This window comes from Barbus barbus, assembly GCF_936440315.1.
Source record: "Barbus barbus genome assembly, chromosome: 13".
Lineage (NCBI taxonomy): Eukaryota > Metazoa > Chordata > Actinopteri > Cypriniformes > Cyprinidae > Barbus > Barbus barbus.
Window position 1 is genome coordinate 20,008,191 of NC_136741.1, and position 12,633 is coordinate 20,020,823.

The window sequence follows — 12,633 nt, forward strand, 5'->3', positions numbered from 1 at the left end:
AAAATAAAGTGTTACAGAGAGTCCTTAGGACCAAAACTGTCTATAGTTATAGAAACAACCCTACATGAGATTTTATTTGGTCTAAATATCAAAACCTGTTGTTTAAGACACCGTGAGAATGTGGATTTGAAACTACTAGACATGCTAAGTTTGTATGGAACATTTGGCTTCTCTTTTCAAATTTTTTTCAAAAAAGAATTTGTCATGGTTTGCAAATAGTGCACAATGAACTGTAGCCTATTAATATGAATACATTTTCTGTATTTATTTTTTACTGGTGTTGTACCTGTAGCCTTATGATTGTTTGTTTGATGTTGCCAGTACTGGTTGGCATGAAAAAATGACAATTAATAAATAAATAATTTACGGGTTTCTTTCATTAATTTACGCTTTTCTTTCATTTATTCTTCTAACTGAATTTTTTTTTTAATTAATGTGTAAATAATCAAGTTTTAAAGTTTTGACAGACCTCAAATACACTGCGTTCAGTAATGACCTAACGTTATGTTTAGTGTGTCATCTGTACTGCAGATTACAGACATGAATAAAAACATTCCTGACTAATTGTGCCCTACTGTATACAGAGTGCACAAGTTACTGATGTCACGAGCGCTCGTTACTCACTCGAGTTCAAGCAAATCACACAAGACATCGCGCGCTCTCAGTTCTTCAACAGGAGAGGAAGGAGATGCGCTTGAGGGCTCTACTGCCACATTAAAACCCACAATCAGCACAAATGACCTCACCGAACAGTTTTGTCCCATGGGCAGGGGTAAGTAGCCTATACAGCTGTGTTATACACCACCAATTTTTTAAAAGTGTTATCTTAGCCGATGAACCATTCAGGTCTTCAAGTCTCAAAATTACGCGACACTGACGCGACGTGAAAACGCAGTGCTATTGCAGTAGCCTATAATACGTGTATAGCCTACTGCTTAACTATAGAGCTTCGTTTGTTAGAACACGTTCTTTTCCACCTGTCTAAAGAGTGACTTGAATTTCTCAATAAGGAAGTAAAATGGGAAGGCAACGCTTAAAATCTGATGAATGGTTGTCCACAGAGGGTCTTGTGAGTTTGTGTGATCTCCAGCACTGAGCTCGATGTCTTCTGAATGTACGTGGTCGGTCCTCTTCATGTTGTGCTTCATGCTGGCTTCAGGTGCACATGGAGGTATGACATAATTATTTTCAATTTACGGGATTTTCTTTAGGCAATTTTATGGGCCAGGATTTGACTTATATTCCAACAAACCACTTTTTTCCCGTTATTTGAAGGTCTTGGAAACGTTAAAAAGCATGAAAATCAAATTTAGTTAATATTATTTAATGCTAGTGATCAAATTAAGCTCAGTAAGATTAAGCCCTGTTGCAAAAGTTCCAAATGTATCTGCATCATTGTAATTTCTAGATTGTTATTAAAGAAAAAAAGTACCCAATATCATTTGATAATGAGGTGGAAATGGCACTATGGCTTGATACGATGACATCATGACTTTTAAAAGAAAATGTCAGAATTCTGTGGTGTTGCATGTTTATTGAATATTGGATATTATTATTGTACAAATAAAATAAATGACTAAGAGAGTCCGGTAACACTTTATTTTAAGGTGTCCATAATACAGAGTAGCCTAATTACCTAGTTAAGTACTTAGTAGTAGCCGTTGTACTTACACGAAACAAAATGTACTTATCATGTAACTAAATTATGGAGCAGCCTGTACTTACAGTTTGTAATTATGTAGCTATAATTGGCAGCTACTGTTACACATAATGTAACAGACCGAGTCTGTTACACAGCTACTTATGTAACCAAAAGATTGTTGCATATGTGTTGCAGACTTTATACAATGTAATTATAAATGTAAGTACACAGACATAAGCTACGTAAAATAAAGTGTATCAAGATTGTACTTAAGTGTACAAGCTGGGTAACAGACTCGGACTGTACATATGTATAACAGTAGCTGCCTATTACATCTACATAATTACAAACTGTTCCATAACTTAGTTACATGATAAGTACACTTTGTTTCATGTAAGTACAACGGCTACTACTAAGTACTTAATTAGGTAATTACTCTGTATGACACCTTAAAATAAAGTGTTACAGAGAGTCCTTAGGACCAAAACTGTCTATAGTTAAAGAAACACCCCTACATGAGATTTTATTTGGTCTAAATATCAAAACCTGATGTTTAAGACACCGTGAGAATGTGGATTTGAAACATTGAACATTTGGCTTCTCTTTTCAAATTTGTATTTGAATTTGTCATGGTTTAAATTTAGTTATTATACAACACTATTAAAAACTAAGGATGTAAACACATTATTAGGATTGTGGTGGACAAAATGTAATAATTTCTGAAATAATCATTAATAAACATAATGATTGACTGTTGTGAATATTGGGGAGCACGGAGGAATGTCTATGAAGGTTACGACCCAGGTGCAAATATCTAACCCAATCTCATGAATGTGCGTTTCAATGGCACGAGTTTCTGTATCTATTTGGCATACTATTTATATTTAAAAATGGACTTTGGCGTGCATGTTATATGCGCATTATATGCACGCTAACAAAGTGCATGTCATATGCACGCAAAAACTGTGTATTATATGCACATCAAACATATGCGTATTGTATGCATGCCAAAGTCAGTTTCTGCGTATAAATAGCACATAAAATGCCATTGATGCACATTTTCATGAGACTGGGCTCAAATATCCTGCACTATCCTGTGATGACATTTTTTGTTGCTTCCTCTGTACTTATGCTTCTTGCAGGAACAGTGTGCACTGTACGGTCAAGCAAAGGAGAAAAAGTCCTCTTAGGATCCAACTTCACCTTCTCCTGCATCTTTAACAAGCAATGCACCAAACTAATGTTTCGGGATAAGACACTAATTAAACATAAACAATTCCCCAATTCAAGTGAGGTGTCTGTGGATGTTGAGAATTTAACAGCGCCAAGCACCTTCAGCTGCAAGTGTAAGGAGGAGTACTCAGAACCATGTGGAATTGACATCAAACCAGGATGTAAGCTTGTAATTTTCTATAACGCTCAACTTTAAATAAAGCTAACTAACTAACTATTTCAGGGTTCCCACGCACATGGTCTGAGTCACTAAATTTCTATAGTGCATTTTCCAAGTTATTCTCAGTTCTGAATCAGCTAAAATGCAGTCTTTATTTAACAATTTTATCCTAATCCTTAATAATTGGAAAAGTTCCAAAAGTGTGCTAACCCTGTCTTATATCATGGCACATTATTCAACTTCACTAGAAATATGTCTTTTAGAGATGCAAAATAAAGACACCTAGTCTAGTGACAAATTAAAGGGTTGAAACTAATTACTGAAACTAATTACTTTGGCAAGGGTGGAGACTTTGAAACTGTGAAGTGAAATTTCATATATGACACAGTCATGTGCTTCTTTTTCAGACCCTCCAGACGTTCCACAAAATCTGACCTGCGTTCAGAAAATGAAATCTGGCAACGTCAGTTGCATTTGGACAACAGGAAGGGGTACCATAATCGACACCACATGTCAGATACGGTTAGTCAAATCAGCTTTACAAGGAGGATCTTTTAGTTTACAGATCATATGATGTAACCCAAAGCAGTGACATATGTAAAAGTGTAATTAATTGTGTTACTTGCTGTTTTCCCTGTGCTTTTTCAGGGTTCGAGATGACCTGCACCTTGGCTATGAGAGTATTATGAACTCTACAGGATTTTGCCACTCCACCTTCCCCATCAAAAACTCAATAATGTCACAGCTCTCCGTCATGCTCAATGTCTCTAATAGCCTGGGCTCAAAAACCTCAGGCCCCCACAGCATCATCCTCAGCAATATAGGTAAAGAAATTCCAAAACTCATAATTTCAAACATCAAAAAGAGTTAAACCGTTCAGTTGAATTCACTGTTTAGGATAAGCTATGCTTAATATGGATGACTGAACTGATTTTTGTGAAGTCTTTTTACTATTTCTTTTTTAGTGCACTCTGCATTTGCTGCATCCTTAAAAAAATAATAATTATATGACAAGCAGTTTTTCTGTCCATGCCAAAAGCAGAAATAATGCATGATGCAAATCAAAGCCAGTCAGTACAGTGCGTGGGTGAGATTTCGTTCTTGCAAAATACTAAAGTGGTTCTTAACCATTTTAAAATGGTTTATTCATTATTTCTACCTGCTTCATTATTTTAGAGCTTGGCATAACAAAAAATATATATATAAATAATTTAAATAATATATATATTCATTATAAAATGTTTATGATTTTATGATGACCATGGAAATCCTGGTTTAGTTGTTTAAGATTATATGCTTGCTTGTTTTGTCTTATAAAAAAAATAAAATAACATCTTGTGAGCCACTGCACTAAAACTAGAACAAAAAGTTTCTCACCGTTCGCTGACTATGTCATAGCAAAAAAAAAAAAAACTAAGGACAGACAAATCGTATGGCTCTTTTATGACACAAATGATCCACATTGAAGATGCATTCTGTTTTTATATGTTGTGCTTGGTTAGCAAGAAGTGTTGTGGGTAGGGGGATTCCAAAAAATAAAAATTGGGTCAGTTGGATAGAATTGGTTGTTTTTACACCAACCCACTTTTTGACGTTATTATTACAGACAGCTGCAGCAAAAGATCTTATCTTGAGTTCACCTGAAACCAAAAAGAATTGGATTGCATTTCAGCTGTAGAATAATTTGGACTGAAAACTATGCATTGCTTCTCTTTATTTACAGTAAAACCCTCAATGCCTGAAATCGTTAATGTGAGCTGCTCTTCTCGAAGGTGTAACCTACATACAGACAATCACAGCTTGAATGTGGTTGAAATTCAATACAGTGCGGTAAATGGGATCTGGAACACCCTCCAGGTAAAGCTTCTGATTGAAAGATTGTGGTTTAATTGTTTGGTTACAATCAGATTGAAGTGGTATATAGACTCAAAGCCACTTATCTGTACTTGCAGACCTACCAGTCATCTGTCTTGGTAAAGCTGATAAATAAAAATGCAGAGTTGCAAAGTCGAGTCGATTTATGATAACACAGACAAAACCCACAAAACCTCACAGATTAGTTTGGTCGTCAAACCACAAGCCCTCCATGATGAGTCAAATCTGGAATAAGAAATGTCAAGAAAGGGGTTTTTCTCAATCTTTATCGTTAGGAAATTGAACCGCTGACTGTTGCTTTTCCCACAATGTACATCTTGATGTGTCATTATTATTAACATTATTTCAGTACCTATTCAGCTTTGCAGGAATACAAATCATTGTCATTATAATGAAAAAAATATGTTTAGAGATCCAAAAATGGTCTAGTTGATTCTAAACGTAAAGATGCTTTCCACTGGTGAAAGTGCTTCTGCCATTTGCGTGCTAAAAGGGATAGTTCAAACAAAATGAACGTTTGTCATAATTTACTCCCTTGTGTCCTTGGAACACAAACGGGGAAATTCTGAATGCTGTTTGGCATCAGTGACATCAAACAGTGTGTGATTCATTCATAGATGGCATGTTGTATTTGATTATGAATGAAGATATACATAAAATGAACAGCATACTAACGTAGTTCTTTTAAATTTTTGATTCATCAAAGAATCATGAAAAATCAGTTTCTATAAAAATATTAAGCAGCACAACCATTTTAAACTTTAAAACTCCGTTTATTTTGATGCTTGCATTTTTCACATGTTCTCTTTCTGCATTTCACTAAAGAAGGAAAATAATATTGGATGGGTTTTATGGTGAACTTTTCCTTTTAATACAGTCTCTACATAGGGATTTCAAAGAAGCGTTCAAACATTCTTGAAAGACATATTAACAGTAAACCAGAGAAAGCTTCATAGTCAAGATATAACATCTGGTGGGAAAACAACACATTATATTATATTGTCTCCACAGACTAATGCTAAGAGCAGATTGAACATATCCTCACTGCAGCCATATACCACGTACAAGTTCCAGATCAGGAAGAAAATCAACCATAGAGTAGGTCTGTGGAGTGACTGGAGTCAACCAAAGGAAGTAAAAACCAAAGAAGAAGGTAAGTTGTGAAATATATTACTTGTTAGAACCTTCATTAAGTCACACTTTGTAATTCTTGAATTTTGAAGGCGGTTTTCTTGTGTAGTTATTGTGAGCTGCTTATTTTCTGTCTCTATTAAAGTCATCTGAAAGCGTAAGAAGGATCAAATGAATGTAGGTAGTTACGCGTGTTCTGGAAAGAGTACTTCAGAAGTATGATGGTGTTAGATAAGTCGACTGACGTAGGACAGTCACTTATTTGTCAGCATGTCTCAGGTGCTTGAGATACTGTGCCAAAACTAGTTAAAGCAAACTTGAGTGGTAACTGATTGAATTAACTTTTGACTTAGTTTGGAAGTGATCACAAAAAAGACTTTCAAAAGACGGGAAGTACTGACTTTTGGTGTAACTTAAAAACAATTGTGGAGATTGTAAGAGTAATACACCCCACAATATACTGATAATCAACTGTTTACTCCAATTAAATTATTTTAATTTACATGCCAAGTGAAAGAAAAAGAGCATGACTGAACAGAACTGTTTTTCTTCTTCTCTCTCTCTTTAGCTCCTGATAAGGTGCTTGACTTCTGGTACCTTCAAGAACCGAAACCCCCACAATCTAACAGCGAGTGTTTCCACATATTTTGGAAGGCACGTAACCCTTTTTAATTGTTGTATTTCTATTAATGTTTTATGTAGCGGTGTACATGCTACGGACAGTTCGCTACACAATCCCCTCCCCCCATACTTTGCTTTTCACACAGGCCCTTAAAGGTCAAACCACCACAAAGCGATGGCTTGCTTGTGTGAATTGCATCTTCCCAAACACTCTGTTAGTCTGAAACCAAAAGTTAGTTTACAGTCAGTTTCAGTTTACAAAAAACCGAGTAGGGGCTTAGAGGAAATGATGGATTTGAGAATTCTCTCTTTTAGAGTTATGTTTGTGCCTCATGTCATTAATGGCTGACTCTGTCAAAGATTTTGGTCAGATGCATGCATTCAGACAAACTGAACTGCGTAAAAAAGACTTATTTTATATTCATGTTCTCTTTGTTTTAGGAACTGAATTTATCAGATGCCAAGGGGATAATTCAGAGGTATAATATAAGTGTTCGTAAGAAAACGGGAATTAGGAACACTATCATCGCAGTTCCCACCAGAAATGAGAGAATATGCTGCTCTCATTGTTCTGTATCAGTGTCCGCAATTAACTCAGTTGGTCAATCTCCTGTCAAATTTATTCAGCTGCATTTTTCAGGTAAGCCTGTGGTTTTTGAAGTATTACCATTGCTGAGCCAAATAACTGTGGTTTAAAGACGCTAAACTCAATGCATATGTGGTCGATACAGCAAGTTAAGCCTGCATTTTGTGTTTACAGGTTTGGTTTCCGGTTTCGTATCACACAGGCCATTGAATAATCATAGTGTTGCCCTCTTCTGGCACAAGCTTGCCATTGCAGGCACTGAGTATGTGGTGCATTGGTATCCAGTTGGCAACATAGAGGCGATTCAGTGGAATAGAGTGGTGGATACCACAGCTCACATTACAGGCAAGTTTAATTGGATGGTATGAGTTAAGAACAATCAAAATTGGTTGGTTTCCAGACTGGAATAAAAGTAGTTTATCTCTTTCTTGGACCTTTTATTCTGCTGTCTATCCAGGTCTGCAGCCTCAAGAATGTTATGATGGTGCAGTTACCGCTCTGCGATCACCTGCTCCCAAAACGGCATCCATTAAAGGCATCTCCACATGGCAATCAGGTTCATTCTTAATGCTCATTCTGCATAAATCTTCATCAAAGTGGATTAAATCAGTATATACTGTACACACTTCCATTCAAAAGTTTGGAGTCAGTAAGTTTTTATTTTGTAAAGAAAATCTATTTTATTCAGCCATGATACATTAAATTGATCAAAAGCGACAGTAAAGACATTTACAAAAGATTTTGACTTTCAGAAATTCCGTTCTTTTGAATTTTTTTTTTCAGCAACGAGGCCTGAGAAAACAATGGTTACCACAAAAATATTAAACAGATGTATTTTCAACATTGATAATAATTAGAAGTGTTTCTTGAACACCAAATCAGCATATTAGAATGATTTCTGAAGGACCATGTGACACTGATATATAGAGTAATAATTGAATAATTCAATCACATTATTAAATTGCATTTTTAAAATATATTAAAATAGAAAACAGATATATTTATATAAATAAAACAGAAATATTCCTATTATTTGTAATGTATTTTTTAATACAAATAAATGTAGCCCTGGTGAGAATCTAATTAAAAATGCATGACTCTCCTTATCATAATGACTTTGTTTTGGAATTCACAGCTCCAGAAGAGGGTCCAGTTCCTCAACTTTACTCGAAGAACAGCGAGAGCTTGAATGTGACATGGTCCCAAATCCCTCAAAGGAAGAGAAGAGGCTGTTTGAAAAAATACACTGTCTACTTGAAGGACAAGTTGAAGGAAGATATTTACAATTTCAGTAAGGCCTATCTTATTTAACAACCATTAATTGGTGGATAAATGTTTACAGATACAATATTTACTGTTGGCTCCCAAGATTTCACCAAAAAAACTGCTACTTACTTGCGATGCTCATCAATAACAGTGCCAAATAAACTGTTATTAGGAGTTTTCTAATGTGGTACACTTTGGCTGCAGGTGTAGACCATCCAAAAAGACAGTATGTCATCAGCGGTCTGTCACCAGGACAGTGTTACAATTTGTGGGTCACTGCCTGGACTGATGCTGGGGAGGGACCCAAAGGAAGTGATCTCCCATTCTGCACACCATCAGACTGTATGTATTTATGCAGATCATAACACTAAAAACAATCTTAGCAATCATATGCTGGGTTTTAATTCAAATATTTGGAATAAAAAAAAAAACCTTTTGTGAAAAAGAAGTTTGTCACCCATTTGATATGAGTAGCCTTTGTTATCTTTTAGCTGAGAGAATGCTGTCCCACGTGATCTTGACTGGTGGAGCAGTACTTTTGGCTTGTCTAATCCTTCTGTGCTTCTGTCAGTTCACCTCCGTCCAGAAAAGGTAAGAATCAGCAGAATGCTTTAAATTCTACAGAAACAAAAAGGCTGTTTTTGTGATTTAAAACACTGCCATGTCTGTTCTGCTCGATAGATTCTTATGCTGTTGCCAGTGTCTGCTGCCTAATATTCCAGATCCAGCAAACAGCAAATGTGCAAAGACATACACTGATGACCAGGTAAATGTATGGAAATGCCCACTCAGGCTGTAAAACAAGTGAGCTATAACTGCATTTGTGGGCATCGATGCAAGCTTTAGCATCTAAGTTAAGGGTTAGGTTAACATCTAGTTCACCCAAAAATGAAAATTCATATAAATGATATCATCATTTACTCATCCAGTAAGACTTTTTTTCACACAAGAGGACAGCAGAAGAATGATAATCCCTCCCTTAAACCGCAGCTTTAAAATCGTATTCACATGCAAATTCTAGTCCTTCAGTTTGACTGGCAGTTTGAGTGTACTTGTAAGAGTTTTGGAGCCTGTTGCATGAACTTTCCAGACTAGTCTTACAAGTTGGTCATCATTTAAGTTAGCTACATAATGTACATTTAGCTACATAATGTCTAATTTGAGGAAAAAATGTAAGACTGATTACCCCTTGGCTAATTGCTAGTTGGTAAGAATATTAAGATATATTCTTAAGGGTTGGTCACACTGGACTACAATAAATTCCTTCAGACGCTTGTCTTTTCAAAAAACATGAACTCAACTCATGCTATGATGTATAAATATTCTATTGGTCACACATGATACTAATTTGCAGGTCAGAGTTCACCCAACCTGCATTTGAAATGCAAAACTTCTTTTGCATGAGCTTGTGTTTCCAGTCTCCAGTATTCTCATGAATGGAATGAAAAGTGTAGTGACCAACCCAAATGCGTAACATAATGGCTTTGTTTATGCAACTGGCCCCTGATATACAGTCCAATAGCACTGGGACTTTTCATTCGTTGTATCAGCCCACTCGCTTGTCAGTCTGTGCATTAGTGGTAGGAATTTTTCTGTGGCTCTTTCTGCAGGTTACATCATTATGAGTAGCACAAAGTTTTCACGTTATCAAATGGTATATAAATAGTCAAATGGACTATTTTAACAATGTCCTTACTACCTTTCTGGGCCTTGAATGTGATAGTTGTGTTGCTATCTATGCAGCGTCAGAAAGCTCTTGGATTTCATCAAAAATATCTTAATTTGTGTTCCAAAGATCAACGAAGGTCTTATGGTTTGAATGACATAAGGTTGAGTAATTAATGACATAATTTAAATTTTTGGGCGAACTATCCCTTTATATAATTGATTCAAAACACTGATTCATTCAGAAACAAAACAGCTGACTGTCTTTATGAATGAGTCATTGAATCATTCCTTTTGATTTAACTGCATTTGGAACTATTTCTGAAAGCGGAGCAAAATTAGTATTTTGTAGCAAGTAATTGGCAATACTGTGACTAAAACGAAAGTTACACAATATTAACATTTTGTATATTGAACTGTTAAAGCAATACTGAAGAATTTGTTTTAGGATGTCAGGTAGAATGTATTTCGCCTACTTTTTTGAATTCCATGAATTTGAATATACTACTCTTTTCATATAGGCCTACTGTTTTTTTGCCTCCTGGGGATGTATAGGGAAGTAGGCATATTTGGACACAGGAGAAGGCAGAGTCTCAAGTTGCATTTTTAAAGATCCAGAAATCATTAGTAAAATTCTATTAATGCTAAATGCTAAAAATAAAACAACTTCACATGGTGCAATGGTAAAAAATGTCAGTCAACTGTATATGTTTACATGTATTTTTTTTTTAAAGCAGCAAAGTGAAACAAAAAAACACTGAACACATTTTACCAAACCTACTGGAGTATTGTAATTTTGTTAAAAAAATGGAATTGGATTTGTTGGCCAAAATGGTGTAAATATGAACTGTAAATGTAATTCATTAACCAATACACACCTGCTCCCTTTCCTACAGAGTGAAATCAAATTCTACCTAGACCAATGTGACTCCAGCGTGAATGAGGAGCCTGATAACGTGGAGGTAGAGGAAATTCCTTATCCCTCCATCTGCACCTACATCAAAAGTTTCTCTCAGGAGTCCAGCTCCTCTGATGCCACGCAGATCACCAGGATCACAGACATGATGGAGGACTACATTGCCACTCATGGTGCAATAAGTGGAGGAGAAGAGGAAGATGAAGAAGAGATGGGTTTGGACGAATTTGAATTCTTTCCAAGCACTCACAGCCCTTTCCTGGAGCCCCTGGTTTTAACTGGAGGGAAGCTGACGCTGGATGTAGTGAAAATAGACTGCAGCGAGTTTCTGGATTGCACATGATTCTCAAGAAGCATTCAAATTTGACCTGACTATGGACATCCCAAGAATAGTTGGTCAGAAGGACAAACTTTTTCTCCTTGCTCTGAAACCCAGCCATACCTAGGCATCTCAAGCTAATGAAGGACATTTTAAAGTCGCAATGTAATGCAAATAGCGAAAGATTTTCTTTTTGCATATTGTGATGAACATCCAAGTGAAATGGATACAATGTATGACAAGGACTTGCCTCTATCTGTCTGTTTATGATTGGATGGAAGCAGATCTGAATGCAAGCTTGAAGTTGATTTTAAGGAAGCGGTTGGTTGGTTGAAGAGGACCAAAAGTTTGGCGAAGTCTGATGCTCCACCAGAAGATCAAATTATATTTTAATAAAAAAATATAAGGTCCAAATAAAAAGTACACATAGCATGCCTCAGCTACTTATCTCTGATGGTCTAGCAGACTGTTAACAACCCATCAAGAGTACGCATACTTGACGAATGTAAATTGTAAAGGTTTTATGCCATATTCTGAATCTACAGAAATTCCATCTTTCCACTAAAACACTCAGCAGCTGCCCAACACTAACTTCAACATTCAACTCTTTCACAATACATCAATCAAGAAAAAATTGCACAAGTTTCAATATCAAGGCAGACTCAGTACTCATATCTACTCTAATGTAAGATGTTTGACACAAATACATGTCATCAGCACATCAGTTTTTCATCAGCTCAGCTGAATACTGTCCTAATGTAAACCTTTAAAGTCAAAGCATCAAGAAAAAAAATAAATGTTATTTTTTTGCATATTTGTGTGGTTGACTCTCACTACAAATGAAATGGTAAATGGGTCTGTGGAGAGATGGCTACACGTGATTTTGGCCTATAGATACATATTTTACCAGTCAGTCATAAATAGTTGTTCCTGTGTATTTCAAAAACTAAACCTCAATAATAAACTAGATTTCAACATTTTCTAAAGGAAATGTGAATGGCCCATAATAACACACAGAAATACTGACAGCTGCCAAATGTCTTTGCAGAATACAGACTTGAAAGTCTAAGTCTACTGTAAATGCAAATAAACCAACACCAGGAAACATCACATGTGACCCTGGAGCACAAAACCAGCCTCAAGTTGCTGGGGTATATTTGTAGCAATAGCCAAAAATACATTGTATGGGTCAAAATAGATTTTTCTTTTATGCCAAAAA

The 12,633-nt window shown here is 36.0% G+C and overlaps 1 protein-coding gene across 2 annotated transcripts; it reads left to right on the plus strand.

Annotated features, from left to right (window-relative positions):
* The first annotated feature begins 618 nt into the window (after positions 1-618).
* LOC306879519 (interleukin-12 receptor subunit beta-2-like) lies at positions 619-12,226 on the plus strand. 2 transcript variants are annotated; one of them, XM_079432523.1, is made up of 16 exons: positions 619-772; positions 1,062-1,171; positions 2,785-3,036; positions 3,443-3,557; positions 3,684-3,859; positions 4,759-4,892; positions 5,922-6,063; positions 6,610-6,695; positions 7,104-7,302; positions 7,423-7,593; positions 7,706-7,804; positions 8,384-8,539; positions 8,719-8,856; positions 9,006-9,105; positions 9,196-9,280; positions 11,076-12,226. In XM_079432523.1, the coding sequence occupies exons 2-16, from the start codon at positions 1,102-1,104 to the stop codon at positions 11,436-11,438; spliced, it is 2,286 nt and encodes a 761-aa protein (XP_079288649.1). In that variant the 5' UTR covers positions 619-772; positions 1,062-1,101; the 3' UTR covers positions 11,439-12,226. The 2 variants fall into 2 exon arrangements, with proteins under 2 accessions (XP_079288649.1, XP_079288650.1); XM_079432524.1 differs by having other exon boundaries at positions 658-772; positions 1,011-1,171.
* Positions 12,227-12,633: the final 407 nt, after the last annotated feature.

Excerpts from the sequence above, each read along its gene's own strand:
- LOC306879519 (XM_079432523.1), top strand. The coding sequence starts at position 1,102 with ATGTCTTCTGAATGTACGTGGTCGGTCCTCTTCATGTTGTGCTTCATG. Across the intron at positions 6,064-6,609 it reads AGTAAAAACCAAAGAAGAAG|CTCCTGATAAGGTGCTTGAC; the intron begins GTAAGTTGTGAA and ends CTCTCTCTTTAG. Across the intron at positions 9,281-11,075 it reads AGACATACACTGATGACCAG|AGTGAAATCAAATTCTACCT; the intron begins GTAAATGTATGG and ends CCTTTCCTACAG.